We start from the raw sequence: 18661 nt of genomic DNA on the forward strand, positions 1-18661 counted from the left end.
TTATTTAATAATACTAGTGTCTTTCTGCACGTGTTGCGTGTTTGTATAGACTTGTTTATAAATTTTTTTATTAAAAAAATTAGAAATTATATTTGTGAACTTAAAAATCAATTGTCGGTAAAATCTTTTAAAAAAAATATGCAGGCAATTATTGGGATCTTTTTTCTTGCAATTTTGAAATCCTTCACACCCTTTTTCTTTTTTTAAAACTCACAAAATTACTCGAGTTTGCTTACGACGCATGGTTCATTAATTAATATATAAATATATACAAGGGATCCGTTTCCCCAGATTGGGGGTCTGAGTTCCCAAATTAAGGAGGAAAAAAATGAGCAAGGGTCGCTGTCTGAAAAGCACTTCCAAGTTCCAACAAAATGATGAATATGTCTAGACAACACATGATATTGAGGCTGCGGCCATTAGAGTCCAATTAAATATTGGGCCGACCCACTAAATATGGTGCATTGGTCCATGATAATGAAGCTACAGTACCATGAACTATTGGGCCGACCCACTAAATATGGTGTATTGGTCAATGATAGTAAAGTCTGCAGTACCATGAAATATTGGGCCGACCAACCAAATAAATATGAGTTGGACTGGTAATCGGTCACTCTCCACCGACGAACGATCAGATCAACCACCACAAATCCATTACATTAGCTGGATGTTCCTTTCGTTCAACTGCACAGGCTCACTCTTCACGCCATTTCTGTGATTTCACCTCAACTTGTGGGAAAGGGTTGGAAGATGATGGAACGCGAGCACTCGGATGAAGAGGAGGATCGCGAACACCTAATTTCTCAGAATGCCATGACCAACGACGTCGTACATTCCGCCAACCACCGCCGTTCCTCGTTTCAAATCGACGATTTGAAGGATCAAGTCTCGAGCACCTCGCGCAAATGCAATAAGAGGTATCTGTTTGCCTTTTTCTTGCCCTTGATGATTTTGATGCTCTATTTTACGACGGACCTGAAGAACCTTTTCCAAACCCGCATTCCGATGGCCAAGGATCTCGGGGGCAATCCTTCGGTCAATCGCATGCGCGAGTCCGAATTGCGGGCTCTGTATTTGCTTAAGCAGCAGGAAATTGAGCTTTTCAAGACGTGGAATCGGACCGCATTGATGACAAAATTATATTCTGATGATGCAAGTGGTAGCGGTGTGGTGAATCGAACTTCTGTTGACAGTAACAGTAAAGGCATGGTGACGTCTTCAATGCTCGAAGACTTGAAGTCTCGTGTTTTTAGCCAAATTTCATTGAACAAACAAATTCAAGGAATTCTTTTGTCGTCCCATGAAAATGGGGATTTCGTGGATTTTAATGAGAACTATACAGATGCAAGTTTTGGGGGTTGGAGTAGGTGCCGGATGGTGGATCAGAGGTTGTCTGAGAGGAAGACCATTGAGTGGAAGCCCAGCTCAAACAAGTATCTGTTTGCAATTTGTACTTCTGGCCAAATGTCGAATCATTTGATTTGTTTGGAGAAGCACATGTTCTTTGCAGCTTTGCTTAATCGTGTTTTGGTGATCCCTAGTGCAAAGGTTGATTTCGAGTTTCATCGGGTACTGGATATTGGGCATATTAACAAATGTGTGGGAAGGAAAGTTGTGGTAACATTTGAGGAATTATCCGAGAGTAAGAAGAATTCTGTGCATATCGACAAGTTGTTATGTTTTTTCTCATTGCCGCAGCCTTGTTTTGTCGATGATGATCATGTGAAGAAGTTGAAGGGGTTGGGTCTCACATTTGGTAAGATTGAAGCTGTTTGGAAGGAGGATGTGAAGAATCCAAAGGAAAAAACTGTTCAGGATGTTTTAGGTAAGTTTACCTCGGATGATGATGTTATTGCTATTGGAGACATGTTCTTTGCAGAGGTGGAAACGGACTGGGTAATGCAGTCTGGTGGTCCTATTGCCCACAAATGTAAGACATTGATTGAGCCACATCGGCTTATTTTGCTCACAGCTCAACGTTTTATTCAGACATTCTTAGGGAAGGACTTCATAGCTCTTCATTTTCGGCGACATGGTTTCTTGAAATTCTGGTTTGTTCTCATTCATTCAGGTTTTGTTTCCACTTTTTGCAGTGTCTTTGTTAACCTCTTATCGAACTTTGTTGATGTTTTTCCAGCAATGCCAAGAAACGAAGCTGCTTTTACCCTGTTCCTCAAGCTGCAGATTGCATAAATCGAGTGGTTGAACGGGCTGGCACTCCTGTGATATATCTTTCTACAGATGCTGGGGGAAGTGAAACTGGTTTACTGAAGTCACTCATTGCCTGGAACGGGAAGACTGTGCCACTTGTTAATAGACCTGGTCGTGATGCAGCGGAAAAGTGGGATGCTTTGTTATATAGGCATGGACTTGAGGAAGACCATCAGGTGAGCTTGCAATTTACTTGTTTCTTTAATCGCTTCAATTTCAAGTCATTTATATCTGGATGAATTACGATAATTTCGGTGTTCACAGATATTATATTATTTATGTTAAAGGCAATATAACTTTAGCACAAAATAAAAAGCGATCAATTTAGCTGTTGATTTTAACTGCCATAAATGGAACAGAAATCTTCTGTTAGTTGTTGGAATAAAAAAACACTGACAATTGTTGAAGCTAGGGCAAGTAACTTTTAAATAAACTCACAACTTTAAAATTGAATTTTCATCATGAAGGTGGAAGCAATGTTGGATAAGACTATTTGTGCACTGTCTACTGTGTTTATTGGATCCCATGGATCTACATTTACAGAAGATATCTTGCGGCTTCGTAAGGACTGGGGTTCAGCATCTTTATGTGATGAATACCTGTGCCAGGGTGAACTCCCCAATTTTATTGCAGAAGAAGAGTGAAAGGGATGATGTATATTCATGTACACTTGAGGAAAGCTTTGTGTCATCTAGATGCTGAAATTAGCAACGATTGGAAACAGTTGCTCTGCTAGATTATTTTGTCCAAATCTTTTATTACCACCCACCACAGATTATGTTGGCGTGGATAACCGGAAGACATGACCGTGAAACCATCTGCGCTGGAGTTTGTTCGAACAGGTAAAATACATCCTGCTATGGAATCTTGGCTAATTTTTCTTGATCTGCATTCTGATGGATGATTCGTAGGCTTCAGCACGAGTGATTTTGTTTATTCGTTGATTGTTTTGCCTAACTTAGTTTGGAGCATTGTGTTGGTTGGACATGTAACATTTCGTTGTTGTGAATCTCCTTCCAGGCTTGGTCTGATGTACAATCGGGGGCAACTTTGAACTGTTATTTGTTATGTTGTGGAATAATGAGAATATATGTTTGACAGTTTATTTACAACATTTGACATCGACTCTAGTGTACAATTTTTGCACTCTCGCGGCGGTTGCGGTTCTCTTGCTCAAGACATTGTCCGGAAAACCCATTTCGGACATAAATTTGTTGCATGGCACACAGAAAATTATCAGTGTCAGGCCACTAAAACTTGAAAAAATAACCGGAGTTATATTTAAGCAGACTTGATTCTCTTCTCGCAAAAATAAAGATAGTTTTTGTAAAATAAATACAGAAAGCGTGATTTCTATGGACACACACTAACTTTCTCCTTCTCATACTTGACATACAAAGCAGAAACCGCAGCGACGAAATACAACTGAATGAAAATAATAGCTGGTGAATGATAGCTTATCACTCGCTTTCCAGTTGCCAACTCCACCGATAGCAGAGCACCTAATCCAAGAATGGCAAGCCGACCGTGGATACGCTCCGCATAAGAGCTGAACCCGAACTCCACACTCAACCCTTCCGACAAAGCTTCTTTCAGTGCTACCGGAGGCAGGAAAATGCTCGACCTAGATCCTGACCCGGACCCCGACCCAATTTTCTTCCCTTTTTTGCTTTTCCTAAGCTCGGCTTTCTTTCCCGTGCCGCTGCGGTTACGAAGCCGGAGCTGGTATAGTCGATTTTCGAAGCTGTCGCCCTCCTTGCCTGGTTCGGGTTCGGTTTGGGGAGGATCTTCTTCGGCTGTGGCGCGGAGGATAGAGATGTATCGAGGACGTGGGTTCTGGCGGGCCGAGGGTGGGAGTGCCGAGCTTGGTTTGGGGAGTTGGAGAGACGAAGGTGGTAGAGTCGCCATTAATCTCATGTGTGGGCCACTAATTTCTGATTTGATGATTGGGTTGGATATTAGGCAAACGGACTATCAACTGTGGTGCCACTCCAAACACCCCACCCCGAAAGGTTAAAAAAATAACGTATTCCTTTTCTTTTATTATCATTGTGTATGTTTCAGGTACAAAAATATAAATTTTATAAATCGTTAAGAGTCATGTCATGTGCGGAGAGATTTATATTATAGTTTTTATAATATAAAAAATTTAATATAAAATTTTATTCATCAAAATTTAATATAAAATCTCACGATATAATAATTGTAATTATCGATATATTTGTTGTATTTTAAATATTACGTTAAATTGTTCTTTTATCTTGAAGACTGATTTATTTATTTTCAGATTCTTTCGGAAATTCATCACACACAAAAACGATCAAAATGTCAGTGAAACTCCGTACTTCTTCTGTTCGACGCTGCTCTTACTCGAAACAATAGGTTCCATACACACAGGAAGACTCTTGTATTAGCATCACATGTAAATCTTTCTGGGGTGCGTGCGAATGTGGATCGCTTTAACGATGAAAGAGGCCATTTTTGCCTTTTGCATGCTTTGGTTGCAATTATTTTCTTTTCATTAATTTTTGTTCAACTACTCAATTGCTTCATAGAATGGAATAGAAGCACAAATCGTGTGACTATCAAAACGCTCCTTCTTGTAGCATGAAGCACACCACAGTGTTGTTCAGACACTTCATAAATATCTGCCGCTAAAGAAAGCACTTCTCTGTGTGCATCATGATAATTTAGTGGAAAGTATTTGTTACAAAAAAAGAATTTGATCAGTAGCAATAAACTAGACTCGATTATAATAAACATCGCCACTAGAGAAAGGGCCAAAACAGCGCGTTCAGTTACCTTCTTTTACAACTCTAATTGTGTTCTTTTATTGGAAACTGCATAAGCTGCCTCTTATTTGTTTGTTCAAATTGTGTGAGCTTTCTGTATTTTCCCAAAATCCAAGTTCTTGAGCCTTGCCATTGACTCTATATGACCTCTCAGATTATTCAATTCTCCAGGCCTGCATTTTTCAATTATCCAATGTGACTTGCAGAAATAAAACCAACGAGTCAGAGAAATAAGTAGTAATCAATGAAACAGATCACATGGCAATCAGCTATCTTAGAAACCTGGTGCTTTCATCCCTATATTTATCAGAATCTGTACGGAGCTGGCCCTGCAGATTCCTTTGAGAAACAACCCATCTGGCTTCCCTCTCTTTCTTCATGTAGTCTTTCGACGTAAAAGCCGTCTATTCAGAAAGAAACAAACATGATTAGCTGCGGTAACTTAATCATTCATCCGTTAAAAGGTTAGAAAACTCTGCGAACTTTCTCACCTTCCTTTCAAATACCAAGTTCCATGCTTCTCCACTTAAGGCATAGCTAATTGTGAACTTGATAACATCAAGAGGGACATAAAAGACAAGACTAAATAACCATATAACTCCTGCCCAACGCCATCCAATGCCTCTAACGGAAGCAAAGCTAATATGTGAATATACTGCTATCAAAGTAGCTACCTGGAGAACAACTCTTTGATTATCATTGTCTTGGAAATGGAAATCTATTATATTTCTCAGTTGAAGAACCAACTTTCAATAATTAAACCATGCAAACTGGTTGGATCAGGCTGTATCACTCAGTTGAGTTTCATTTAATTACCAGTTGAGCAACAATAAAAGCGCAAATCAATAGGGTTCCAGGCCTCTCCCTGAATGACCAACTGCGACTACGGGTAACAAATATCAATGCCTGACTAAGAATACTGACTTGCAGATAAACTGCAGATGACATTTCTTCTGTACTCCCTGACAGAGGTTTTGTGTGGAATTGTATCTGCAGTCAAATGATCAAATATAAAGAGTAGAATCAGGAGCAACATATACAGTTTGTAACAGAGTAAAAATTATGAAACAAAATTGAAGGGAATTGTCACCTCGAAAAAATTGGTGCTAAATGCTAACCAGTAAAATAAGACGGTAACCAAAGCAAGATAGGTGCCCATAACAATCCCAGTGGCAAAAATTGTGCGGAGCTTCCAACTATCTGGCCTAGGCGATGGCTTTACTCTATCTTTTGAAATAGTAATTATGGTGCCTGCATAACATACACCAATGACTCACGGTACGTTAGGGAAAAAGAATTTAAAATCAATTAAGTGGAAAAATCTTATGACCGAGCATACCATCATTCAGTATTGCTATTATCAGAACCATGAAAGGCGGGAAGTCATATTGCCATATCAGTGCTAGCAGTGTAAAACCAAGCTGCAAAATTTTTAAAAAATAAAGTATTCTGGACAAAAATGCTCGGAAAATTTCAAGAATGCTTGATTCTCACCACGATCCTAACTGTTATGGAGACAGCATATATCTGCATACACATGATAAAGTTTCGTTATTGAAGCATTTCCTACATATAACCACAAAAAGTTGGTATTTATAATTTTATCTTTTTGGTGTTTATGGTTAGAACTACGAACTTAACTGTATAGTTTTTCATCCTTTGGAATATAGCTCTGCTGGTTAAAACAGCACTGACAATGACACTTAAGCCTGACTCTGTCAAGACCATATCAGCTGCACTCCGAGCAGCATCTGTAGCAGCAGATACTGCTATTCCGATATCTGCCTTCTTTAGAGCCGGTGCATCATTTACACCATCTCCAGTCATTCCACAGACATGCTTCTTTTGCTGTAGGATTTTTACTATTTCATACTTGTGTTCTGAGAGTTACAGAGCAAGACAATTTGGTGAGGATAAGATATAGTAGACTGACAAACAAGTAAAATAATTCAATGAAACCCAAAAAACTTAGCTTTACTTCTATGATTTTGAAAAAACTGTAGCTAGAACATCTTATTACCAGGAAAGACACCAGCAAATCCATCTGCTTTTTCAATAAGCTCATCCATTGGAATGGCTTCATTTACATCTTTGTCATGGCCTAACAATGATGTAGAAGGGTACATATTTGTTCCCATGCCAAGCCGCCGACCTGTCTCTTTCGCTATTGCTAATTGATCACCTGTTATAGTAGAAAATTTCATAATCTTTGATATACATCTGAAACACCTTTCAATAAACATGCGTATTTTCTAATTCAAACTTGGCAAGAAGTAAAGTTGACTTAATATACACTGTTATGTTGATCTCTATCACCAGAAAATTGGTGCCAAATGAATTTTATTTGGATCATTTGGTGATAAATCAAATCAACCCTAGTTTGGGATGAACCTTTGATTCATTGTAGCAGATTACTAACTCCAATGAGGTAACATGCCTGTTATCATTTTGACGGAGACTCCCAGATTTAGTGCTCTGCGAATGGTCTCAGCACTGTCATGTCTTGGAGGATCGAATAAGGGTAATAATCCACAAAATCTCCATGCCCCTCCCAAACTCTCCTTCGATTTTTCTGGAACTTCCTGAAAATATTTTTTTTAAGCTCATCAAACTTCAGTAAATCGGGCCAGATATTTATTTTAGTTTCACTCGTATTGTCATTTTGCTGAAACACTCACTTTACTGCAGGTATGCTATTTGTATTTGCAATTTAATCATGAAGCAGTTTCAGTGGTTACCTGAAAGGCAACGCCAAGAGAACGTAAACCCGATTCAGCAAACTTGTTGACAAGTGTGTGAACCTTTTCAGCAATGTCTTGTTTCTCTTTGCACAAATTCAGGATCTAGTTGGAATATTTAAATGGCATTAATTGTGATAAAACTATATTATATGGACAATAAAGGTTCATAAAGGAGATGTACCTGCTCAGGAGCTCCTTTGCTGGCCCGATACCACTTGCCATCAGAATCAATGTACGTAATTGCGGTACGTTTGTCCACAGGGTTGAACGGAAGGAAATGCACTTCCGTGATATTTGAACGTGCCTGCAGATGATAAATGGTTAATCTACGTATCCCACTGTTTTCTTCCCATTTTTGTGAAGATATAATCGAATAATCACTTGTAGCCTACCTCTTTAGGATCACCAAGCATGTTGATAATCGCAGTGTCGATAGCATCCTGATTCTCCAGTCTTGATGCTCTCGCAGCAAGCAAAACTATAGAGTCCTTGTCCATGTATCTGTCAAGTACCTGTTCAGTGGTTTCCATATTTTATTAAAGAAAGATATCATTTACGCTAAACCATCTAAAACCTCATTCTCGATCTAAGATCTAAGTGGATGTAAAAGATAGAAAGGCATTTCCACATATGTTTCTAATTAATGGAGTATGTTCTAGGCACCATAAGTCACAGTATAAAGTTACATCCATATTATCAGCTAATAAATATACCTCAATAAGGTTCCAGTCAATCGTAAGACGATTTAGAGTAAGGGTTCCAGTTTTATCACTGCATAAAACATCCATTCCAGCCATCTCTTCAATAGCTGTTATCCTCTTTGTAATAGCACCCTGGTGCATAAAAAAGGAACTTCAACTCCTGATTAGTTATAGTGCCGCATTATGAGTGGTTCATTAACACAATCTTTCTTGTATTTGATTGAAGCATTCACCTGCTGGGACAGGCGATGTGAACCAATCGCAAGTGTAACAGATAATACTGTTGGCATAGCAATGGGAATTCCTCCAATTAAAAGCACCAGTAAGTTATTGACTGCAGTCCTATACGAACGTTTTTGAACAAATAACATCACAACGCTTTCAAGTATCATTCCAACTGCTATAGAGCAAATGCAGAAGTTTCCAATTGATGACAAGACCTGCAATAACGACTGCAATTTGTCACAATTCTTATTCTAGCCATTGTGAATTTCAACTATCAAAGTAGTCCATAGTTGAGAATAATCTGTAACCTTCTGGAGATGGCCAGTAACTTCAGTAGATTCTACTAGTTGTGCAGCTTTTCCAAAGAAAGTGTGAACTCCAGTAGCTATTACCACAGCTTCAATTTCACCAAGTTTGCAAGTAGAACCAGAAAAGACTAAGTCGCCAGTCTTCCTTGTCACCGGCAGAGATTCTCCGGTAAGTGCTGACTGTGCAAAGTATTTCAAGTAGATCTGATACTAGAATTTTCATTTCGTCAATCAAATTTTAAATTCTTTTTCAATAAGAAACATTTGCCTGGTCAATTTTAACTGGGTCTCCCTCAAGCAGGCGAGCATCTGCAGGGATGATATCCCCAAGCTTTATGCTAATGATGTCACCTGGTGCTAGAATATATGCATCTTGTTCTTGCCACTTCCCATCTCTTAGGACCTGCACAACCAAAATAATAAAATGAATGTTATTCAATGTAAAGGTTACTTCCGAAATTAAATTGCTGTATATTATATGCTACAAATTTAAAACCTTTGTCTTTGGAGCTAAGCGTGCCATAAGCGCTGCTGCAGCATTCCCTGCATTGTTTTCTTCGATAAAACTAATAGTTGAATTTATCAGTAACAAGCAAACTATACCCACGAAGTCCTCCCAGTCTGGACCCTGACTCTGAAACATCATGGAGAAAATATTAATGTGGAGCAGATCTGATTTGTGAAAAGAAAACAAATCCAGAAGATAAAGGGACAAGATTCATTTTATTAGATAACTTGTACGTATACAATTAACTAAATTATGTGAGCCCACAAAATAGTTCCAACAGATTCATTTTAGCTTACTCCGCCATTAGCTAGAGCTATTGCCATGACCGCCGCAGCTTCCATCACCCACGACAAAGGATTCCACATGAAACTAAGAAATTTCAAAAACTTATTTTCCTGCAGAGGTTTCATCATTTGTTAATGATTTTGTTGAATACTATTATTCTAATATTGAAGCATGCATTTAATTCCAAGATCGAGCAATGATCGAGGAAACAAGTTTCAACCAGAAGCTTACCGGCTTCTCTTCCAGCTGGTTCAACCCAAAGATCACGAGTCGCGCCTCTGCGTCCTTGGTTGATAGTCCTAATTTAGATGTTTCCAAACGTTCAAAAACCTCTTCCAGCGGTAACCTTTCCTGTCGAAACCATAACTTTGCAATGCTTAGTTGCTTTCTCAGCCAGTGGATCGAATTCAAACGTGATAAATAAACTAGCTATGCATGAATCGATATCGTACCAGATCAATGCATCGTTCACTGAAATAATGTGGACCTAACAATGTTTCGTTTAAATCCGCATCCATATTCAAGCTTCAAAACCTCGGAATGTAGCTAGATTCTTTCAAAATATTTGCATAATTACTGAAGACAGATTGAGAAGAGAAGTTATATCTGTTTCTATTTCGAATCGAACTCTGGAACCGATGCTACAATTAATAATTCCGGAGGTTGAAGATTGGGTGGGTGAAAATGCGAAATATTTAAGTGTTCTTGCATTGAATTGTTGAGCAGGGAAAGAATGGAGGTTGATTAACCGATTTTTTGTGCATATCTCAAACCTAACGGTCAGCTATTTAAAACACCCGCCACTCACTGTTTACAAGCCCAAGATAAATTTGTGGAAGCCCAATTAAATGGGCCACACTTGTACCAGAGGCCCACTCGGACTTTTTTTTTTGGGTTATACACTCGTGGAATTAATGTGGATGATTATTGTTCTTGCTGAATGCCCATGTTAATGGCAAATAAATAAGGTAACAAAATCATTAATATATATACTTCTCCCTTCTCATATTTAGGTTTATACTGTTTTCCACATAAATTAATAAAGTTATTAGAAAATTAAATATATAATGAAATTTTTCATTTTATCTTTGTTTAATGAATGTTTTAATATGTTCAAAAAATTGTTTAAATTAATTTTTTTATTTAATGATGATGGAAAATTGATAAAAGAATAGAAAAAACAATACTAAATATGAAAATTAGACTATATATTTGAGACAAAAAAAATAAAATAAAATGTGACATTTATATTTGAGATTAATGTAATACTATATTATTAGATGAACAAACTCTTATGTTTTAAATTTTAATTTTCTAACTAAATTTCTTTGAATTCGTGATTTTTCTGAAATCAAATTTTACACACACAGTGCGAGCGCTCGTGTGTGCCAAAAAATATGATAAAATACACAAAGTAAGATGCTCGTCATCTAGTTAATAATTGGATTTTCTATCTATGGTTTATGCTTTCGATCCCGATCTCGATTTACAGTATCATTAATATAAACAAAAATACTCGTCAAAAAACAAGAAATACCCATCCAAATAAAAATAAGGTGTGATTTGTATATGTTACAGTGTTAGGTGTAGGGTGGAGCTCACATATTAAATAAAATAATAAAAATCACATATCCCACATTGAATATTTACAAAAATGAACGAGGGAAATTTATTATATTGAACCTTCCTTGTTTGTTTTTAGTGTCCCAAAATCAAAAGTTTTTCAGCTTTGATAAAAAGAGAGTGCATAGAAAAAAAGAGTATTTTTTCTTGAGTGCGGGAATTCTCTTGTGTGAGTTAGAGAAATTATTTTTCTCGGTATACTCGGGGTTTGAGAGTGAGAAATATTGAGTGTATTGGTGTATACAATTGTTGTAATATTTCTTCCAGTTATAAAATTTTAAGCGCTCCGTGGACGTAGCCTATCTTGGGTGAACCACGTAAATCTTTGTGTTCTTGTTGGTTATTTTATTCCGCAAGTTTTTGGGTACTATATTATCATCATGATCGGCATCGCTTCTGTATAATTTCCCTAAAACTGGTATCAGAGCCTTCTTGTGAAAATTCTTAAGAATTCTGAGTATGCTCTGTGGTTGCAGCTTTGTCTGATTTTCCACATCATAAAAGATTTTTTTAGATTTTTTGCTAAGACTAGAGAAGTGATGGCCGGAGATGATGGATTGGGACTGGGAATCAACAAGTTCGACGGAACAGATTTTTCGTTCTGGCGGTTACAAATAAGAGATTATCTATACAGTAAGAAGCTGCATCAACCTCTATCAGGAAAGAAAACGGGAAAGATGGAGGATGATGATTGGGAGCTCATTGACCGACAGGTGTTAGGTGTGATACAATTGACCCTAACAAAGAATGTGGCACATAACGTGGCGGAGGCACAAACCACAGAAGAGATGATGTCCATTTTATCAGACATGTACGAGAAGCCATCAGCAAACAACAAAGTGCATCTCATTAAAAAGTTATTCAACTTGAAAATGGGAGAAGGTGCTTCGGTGGCTAAACACATCAATGAATTCAACACGATTGTTTCTCAACTAACATCGGTTGAAATAAATTTTGATGATGAGATTCATGCACTTATCCTTTTAGCGCCTTTACCAAATAATTGGGAACCAATGCAGGCAGCGGTTAGCAACTCTGTTGGGAAAAAAAAGCTAATTCAATTATGTCAGAGATCAAATTCTTGCTGAAGAAGTTCGCAGGATGGATTCGGGTGAAGGAACATCATCGAGATCTGCTCTAAATCTCGAGAACAGGGGAAGGGGCAGGAGTGGCGAAAAGAGTTCAAACCGATGGCGCGGTAGGTCCAAATCAAGAAATGGTAAAGACAAAAGCAACTTTGAAAAGAATTTGAAGTGCTGGAGCTGTGGTGAAACTGGTCACTTAAAAAGGAACTGTAGATCAATGAAGAATAGTGTCAATGCTGTCACTGAGGAAGTACATGATGCTCTGTTATTATCCATGGAAAGTCCTGTTGATTCTTGGGTTATGGGCTCGGGAGCTTCGTTTCATACCACTGGTGACCGCGATGTATTTGATAATTACATCGCTGGAGATTACAGAAAAGTTTTCATGGCTGATGAAAAACCCTTGGAAATTGTTGGTATGGGTGATGTACGGACGAAGATGTTAAATGGGTCTATCTGAAAAATCAACAAACTCAGGCATGTACCAAAATTGACATGCAATCTGATCTCGGTGGGACAGCTCGATGATGAAGGCCACAATGTGACCTTCGGTGATGGTTCCTGTAAAGTGAACAAAGGATCCATGATTGTTGCTCGAGGAAAGAAAACTGGAACACTGTATATGACTTCCAGTTGCAGAGACACATTAGCAGCTGTGGATGATGGAGCCAATTCAAGTCTATGGCATTATAGACTTGGACATATGCGTGAGAAGGGAATGAAGATGTTGGTGTCAAAAGGAAAGCTACCAGGATTAAATACTGTTGAACACCAACTATGTGAAAGTTGTATCTTTGTAAAGCAGAAGAAGGGGAGTTTTTCAAAAAAGGCGGTAGAGAACCGAAAGCAGCAAAGTTGGAGCTGGTTCATACTGATGTGTGGGGACCATCTCCCGTGACTTCCCTTGGAGGCTCAAGATTATATGTCACATTCATTGACGATTCGAGTAGAAAAATTTGGGTTTATTTTCTGAAAAATAAATTTGATGTTTACGAAACCTTTAAAAGGTGGAAAGCCATGGTGCAAAATGAGACCAACTTGAAGGTGAAGTGCTTACGATCTGACAATGGTGGAGAATATGAAGATGATGAGTACAAGAAATATTGTGTATAGAACGGGATCGAGATGGAGAAAATCATTCCTGGTACACGTCAACAAAATGGTGTAGCTGAAAGGATGAACAGGATCTTGAATGAACGCGCAAGGAGCATGAGATTGCATTCTGGATTACCAAAATCATTCTGGGCTGATGCTGTTAACACTGCAGCATATCTGATCAACAGAGGACCTTCGATACCGCTTGACTGCAGAATACCCGAAGAGGTATGGAACGGCAAAGAAGTAAACATTTCTTTCTTGAAAGTGTTGGATGTCTATCCTATGTTCATATTGATTCAGCAAGCAGAACAAAACTTGATCCGAAATCAAAGAAATGCTTCTTTTTATGGAGATAATGAGTTTGGTTATCGTTTCTGAGATGACCAAAATCGGAAGATCATTCGGAACATGGATGTAATCTTTAATGAGCAACTTTTGTACAAGGACAAGTCATACATTGGAGCCGGAGATAAATGTTCTGAAGTCAAGAAGACTGATGAAGTGTCATTGACATATATTCCTGTGAATGAATCGAAAACCAGTAATCAGGAAAATGAAGAAGAAACTGCACAAGATGATGACCCACAAACTCCGGTGATTGAACTGAGGAGATCTTTGAGAACCATTAGACCACCTGAGAGGTACTCCCCTGCACTTCACTATATTTTGCTGACAGACAAAGGTGAACCGGAGACCTATGAAGAGGCAATGCAAAATGATGATTCAACCAAGTGGAAGTTGGCCATGGAAGATGAGATGGATTCACTGTCATCCAATCAGACATGGGAGTTGACAGAACTTCCACCAGGCAAAAATGTGTTACATAACAAGTGGGTGTACCAGTTAAAAGAAGAGCATGATGGTAGCAAGCGGTACAAGGCAAGACTTGTTGTAAAAGGCTTCCAACAACGGGAAAAATTGATTACACCGAGATTTTCTCTCCGGTGGTTAAATTAACCACTATCAAGACTGTATTTGGAATAGTGGCGAAAGAAGACTTATATTTGGAGCAGTTGGATGTAAAGACTGCGTTTTTTCATGGTGATCTAGATGAAGAAATTTATATGAAGCAGCCACAGGGCTTTGAAGTACGGGGAAAAGAGAAAATGGTGAGCAAACTTCAGAAGAGCTTGTATGGTCTCAAACAAACTTCAAGACAGTGGTACAAGAAGTTTGATGGATTCATGAGTAATAATGGTTTCCTAAGGTGTCAAGCTGATCACTGTTGTTATGTGAAAAAGTTTGACGGTTCTTATATCATACTACTGCTATATGTAGATTATATGATGATAGCTGGAGTTTGTCTGGAAGAAATTGATAAACTCAAGAAAGATTTATCAAAAGAATTTTCCATGAAGGATTTGGGTGCTGCAAAGCAAATCCTTGGAATGAGGATCTTAAGAGACTGGTTGAATGGATTCTTGAAGTTATCTCAAGAAGAGTACGTGAAAAAGGTGGTTAGCAGATTTAATATGGATGGAGCTAAATCTGTGAGTACTCTACTCCTTTGGCTAGTCATTTCAAACTAACCAAAGCACAATTACCATCGACGGAGAAGGAGCATGATTATATGAATAAGGTTCCTTATGCTTCTGCTGTCGGAAGTCTCATGTATGCAATGGTGTGTACAAGACCAGACATAACACATGCAGTGGGAGTTGTGAGCATGTTTATGAGTAATCCTGGAAAGCAACACTGGGAAGCACTTAAGTGGATTCTCAGGTATTTGAAAGGTACTGCTAGTTGTTCTTTATGCTTCAGGAGGTCAAAATTGTGCTTACAGGGTTCTGTCGATGCCGATATGGGTGGTGACCTGGATGGCAAGAAAAGTACTACTGGATATGTGTTCACATTAGGTGGTACAGTTGTAAGATGGGTGTCTGAGCTGCAAAAGATTGTTGCGCTTTTGAATACTGAGGCTGAGTATGTTGTAGTTACAGAAGCTAGTAAGGAGATGATATGGTTGAAATCCTTTCTGAAGGAATTGTGTCAGAAGCTTGAGAGTAGCAACTTACACTGTGACAGTCAGAGTGCTATTCACTTAGCAAAAATCTTGTTTATCATGCTAGGACAAAGCATATACAGGTTCGTCACCATTTCATCAGATCAGTTCTGGAAGATGGAGTCTTGAAGCTTGAGAAGATTCCTGGAAGCAAGAATCCTGCTGATATGCTCACAAAGACAGTAACCACTGACAAACTGAAGTTGTGTTCGACTTCAGTTGGTCTTCAGGAGTAACATTGGAGATATGAGCTGTTGCACTGATGATGTGAAGACATGATTGAAATAAAGTCTTCAAATGGGAGAATTGTTACTGTAGGGTGGGGCCTACATGTTAAATAAAATAATAAAAATCACATATCCCACATCGAATGTTTATGGTGTGCTGTCGTTGAGCCACCAAACTTAATTTCTTACTTTCTAAATAAAATTGGTGCAATGATGAGTAGGGTCGAATCCACAGGGAACGGGAGATGATTTTTTTCGAGGAAAAATAAATAACAGGGGGGTTTTGTAGGATAAAAACAAAATAAAATATTAAAACTAAAATTAGAAAGCAATAAAAAATAATAAATCTAAACGAGAATTAAATTATCAAACTCTGATTCAAGAGGATTTTCTCTATTCAATTGTGTCACTGTTCATCGGCTAACATATTATTTATTCATGCAGTTACAAGTAATTAACCTTAGAATTATAGAGATAGCCGCTAAAATTCTTGTGTTTTCTTAATTTAATTGACCAAACCCAGCATCCAGTCAAAACTTATCAATAATTAACTGGGCACGATAGCGTTCCATATTAATTAAAAATAACATTTTCGTTTTGTGAAAACAGTTAATCCTAAAATCAACAACCGAGATAGCTGCAATTGATAGATCGAGTTTCATTGATTTATTTAGATTGAATATGCTATGATATCACAACACACCTAATCTATCGCTACTCATGTACCAATCGTTCATGACAATTACGGATCACTGAATTCATGAATAGCAGTGGAAAATTATATATCGAATTAAATTGTCAGATTAACCAACATACAACTTTCATATAAATAAATCATAAATCAACAAATACTTGAACAAAACACGAATATTAAATTAAAGTGCAAAAAACCTTACATTGATAAATCAAAATAGTAAAAATATCTCTTGAATCAAAAATAAAACTTAGCCTAAAAGTGTGGAGAGAAGTTGAGAGAAAATCCTTGCGCCTTTCTTTTTCTCTTTACGTGAGTTGTTTTGAGAAGAGGTTGGGAGAGTTCTTTCTTGTGTAATCACCCCCCTCCCCTTCTTGTGATGGTAAGTTGGGCCTAAAATTAAGCTAAAAAGCCCAATAAAATCTTAAGTAACCCTAAATCTTAAAATATAAAAAAATAGATAATATCTTATCTAGAGTTTCCCTCCAAGAATTTCCACTAAACCAGACACCATAATTAATTCTTTCAAATCTTGCATAATCTTCACAAAACCAGAATTTTTACTTCTTGCAATTTTAGGCAGCTGAAACATAATCACAAGGCGTGGCCACGCCTTGTTCTAGGACCTCTTCTGGTTTGGTCATTCTCTTTCAAAACTCTATCTTGGAAACTTCAAATGTGATAAACACCACCTTTTTAACTCAAATTTGCTCTATGATCGTAAAAGTTCCTCCTACAATAAAATTACACAAAATGTATCGATTAAATATATCAGAGGTTAGAATAATGAGAAATATGAAAATAAAAATACTACATATTACGAGCCTATCAGTTTACAAAAATGAACGAGAGAAATTTGTTATAAATTGAGTCTTCCTTGTTTGTTTTTAGTATCCCAAAATCAAATGTTTTTCAGCTTTGATAAAAAGAGAGTGCATAGAAAAAAGAGAGTATTTTTTCTTGAGTGCGGGAATTCTCTTGTGTGAGTTAGCGAATTTTTTTTTCTCGGTATACTCAGGGTTTGGGAGTGAGAAATATTGAGTGTATTGGTGTATACAATTGTTGTAATATTTCTTCCCGTTATAAAAGTTGCAGCGCTCCGTGGACGTAGGCTATCTTGGGTGAACCACGTAAATCTTTGTGTTCTTGTTGGTTATTTTATTCCGCAAGTTTTTTGGTGCTATATTATCATCGTGATCGCCATCGCTTCGATATAATTTCCCAACATTACAGATCATGTACTTTATTTGTCATTTTTCACTCTATTAGTTGAATCTGCTACATTTTCGCTTCATTTTCACTTTCCTTTTCTTCTTCGATATTTCAAGTTGATAAATTCATAGGGAATCGTATTGCTTTGATATTTGATTATTTGGATGACAATTGGTAGCTATAATATAGTAAAAATTGTACCCATCGGCACCGACTTCCTTGCTTTTGTCTCACCTAGCTGCATGCATCGCTTTAAGCATTCATGCATGTTCCATTAATCTTTTACATTGTGATGCATTAATTAATAATAATACGTTATTTTTTATAAACAAATTGATGAAGATGGCTTCCATTATATGTTACTCGATCCTTTGCTGCGATTTAATTAATAAGGGATCGATACTTCCAAATATCTGAGATATATTTTTCACATTTTTATGTCAATAATTTGGAATAGGCTTAGTACTCATAGCATCACATAACGATCCACCCATTTACATTAATCATATATATATTTTTTTATAACGTGGGATCTGCAGCCGCTACCTTTCGTTGAGCACTGGGTAAACTTCTGAACTAACGTAATAATCTGTAAATCTATGTTAGCTAGGTAAATCATACTGGGCAAGCACTATGTGACAACCTTGCTAGAGAAAGTGTTGGTAGGGAGAATCAAACTTCTGACTATTGATCAAATATTCACCTAATCCACTAACTCGGACAACCTAGTGAGAAATGCTATGTTTATTAACATCCATCACATGTTGCTTTTTCCATCTTTTGTATTTTATGTTTTGCGATTTTTGTCCGTTATGATATCAAAATTGAGTTTTAGTATTTTTGTCCGTTATGATATCAAAATTGAGTTTTAGTATTTTTGTGACAATTTTGTACTCTTTTTTTTTTTTTTTTGAAGTTTATTCGTTTTTACATGAAAGTCTTTGCATGA

General features: G+C 37.4%; 3 protein-coding genes across 5 annotated transcripts; 1 reads left to right on the forward strand and 2 right to left on the reverse strand.

Moving 5' to 3' along the window:
* The first annotated feature begins 627 nt into the window (after nucleotides 1-627).
* LOC142542507 (O-fucosyltransferase 36-like) lies at nucleotides 628-4067 on the forward strand. 3 transcript variants are annotated; one of them, XR_012819528.1, is made up of 4 exons: nucleotides 628-2051; nucleotides 2138-2387; nucleotides 2679-3053; nucleotides 3615-4067. XR_012819528.1 is itself a non-coding variant. In XM_075649171.1 (4 exons), exons 2-4 carry the CDS (start codon nucleotides 1045-1047, stop codon nucleotides 2853-2855), a joined length of 1434 nt encoding a protein of 477 aa, XP_075505286.1. In that variant the 5' UTR covers nucleotides 749-917; nucleotides 1015-1044; the 3' UTR covers nucleotides 2856-4067. The 3 variants fall into 3 exon arrangements, 2 of the variants coding, with proteins under 2 accessions (XP_075505285.1, XP_075505286.1); XM_075649171.1 differs by having other exon boundaries at nucleotides 749-917; nucleotides 1015-2051; nucleotides 2679-4067; XM_075649170.1 differs by having other exon boundaries at nucleotides 2679-4067.
* Nucleotides 3339-4119, reverse strand: LOC142541337 (uncharacterized). Its single transcript, XM_075647885.1, has 2 exons — nucleotides 3583-4119; nucleotides 3339-3461 (listed from the first exon to the last, which is right to left on the reverse strand). Exons 1-2 carry the CDS (start codon nucleotides 4117-4119, stop codon nucleotides 3339-3341), a joined length of 660 nt encoding a protein of 219 aa, XP_075504000.1.
* A 387-nt stretch (nucleotides 4120-4506) lies between these two features.
* Nucleotides 4507-10425, reverse strand: LOC142542506 (ATPase 10, plasma membrane-type). The gene is made up of 21 exons (XM_075649169.1): nucleotides 10224-10425; nucleotides 10003-10122; nucleotides 9783-9881; nucleotides 9475-9612; nucleotides 9247-9381; nucleotides 8979-9158; nucleotides 8679-8885; nucleotides 8458-8577; nucleotides 8137-8256; nucleotides 7926-8048; nucleotides 7742-7846; nucleotides 7441-7585; nucleotides 7024-7185; nucleotides 6645-6883; nucleotides 6498-6530; nucleotides 6343-6424; nucleotides 6094-6254; nucleotides 5820-5993; nucleotides 5495-5677; nucleotides 5286-5407; nucleotides 4507-5176 (listed from the first exon to the last, which is right to left on the reverse strand). Exons 1-21 carry the CDS (start codon nucleotides 10287-10289, stop codon nucleotides 5080-5082), a joined length of 2811 nt encoding a protein of 936 aa, XP_075505284.1. The 5' UTR covers nucleotides 10290-10425; the 3' UTR covers nucleotides 4507-5079.
* Between the last annotated feature and the right edge of the window lie 8236 nt (nucleotides 10426-18661).

Source organism: Primulina tabacum, chromosome 4 (assembly GCF_025594145.1).
Source record: "Primulina tabacum isolate GXHZ01 chromosome 4, ASM2559414v2, whole genome shotgun sequence".
Classification (NCBI taxonomy): Eukaryota; Viridiplantae; Streptophyta; class Magnoliopsida; order Lamiales; family Gesneriaceae; genus Primulina; species Primulina tabacum.

What these genes read in the sequence shown, in the direction of transcription:
- LOC142542507 (XM_075649170.1), top strand. Translation starts at nt 751, where the DNA reads ATGATGGAACGCGAGCACTCGGATGAAGAGGAGGATCGCGAACACCTA. An exon ending in CATGGTTTCTTGAAATTCTG is followed by an intron (nt 2,052 to 2,137) that starts GTTTGTTCTCAT and finishes ATGTTTTTCCAG; the next exon opens with CAATGCCAAGAAACGAAGCT. An exon ending in GACTTGAGGAAGACCATCAG is followed by an intron (nt 2,388 to 2,678) that starts GTGAGCTTGCAA and finishes TTCATCATGAAG; the next exon opens with GTGGAAGCAATGTTGGATAA.
- LOC142541337 (XM_075647885.1), bottom strand. Translation starts at nt 4,119, where the DNA reads ATGGCGACTCTACCACCTTCGTCTCTCCAACTCCCCAAACCAAGCTCG. An exon ending in TCAAGTATGAGAAGGAGAAA is followed by an intron (nt 3,462 to 3,582) that starts GTTAGTGTGTGT and finishes TTCAAGTTTTAG; the next exon opens with TGGCCTGACACTGATAATTT.
- LOC142542506 (XM_075649169.1), bottom strand. Translation starts at nt 10,289, where the DNA reads ATGGATGCGGATTTAAACGAAACATTGTTAGGTCCACATTATTTCAGT. An exon ending in GTGAACGATGCATTGATCTG is followed by an intron (nt 10,123 to 10,223) that starts GTACGATATCGA and finishes TGGTTTCGACAG; the next exon opens with GAAAGGTTACCGCTGGAAGA. An exon ending in TAGCTCTAGCTAATGGCGGA is followed by an intron (nt 9,613 to 9,782) that starts GTAAGCTAAAAT and finishes ATGATGTTTCAG; the next exon opens with AGTCAGGGTCCAGACTGGGA.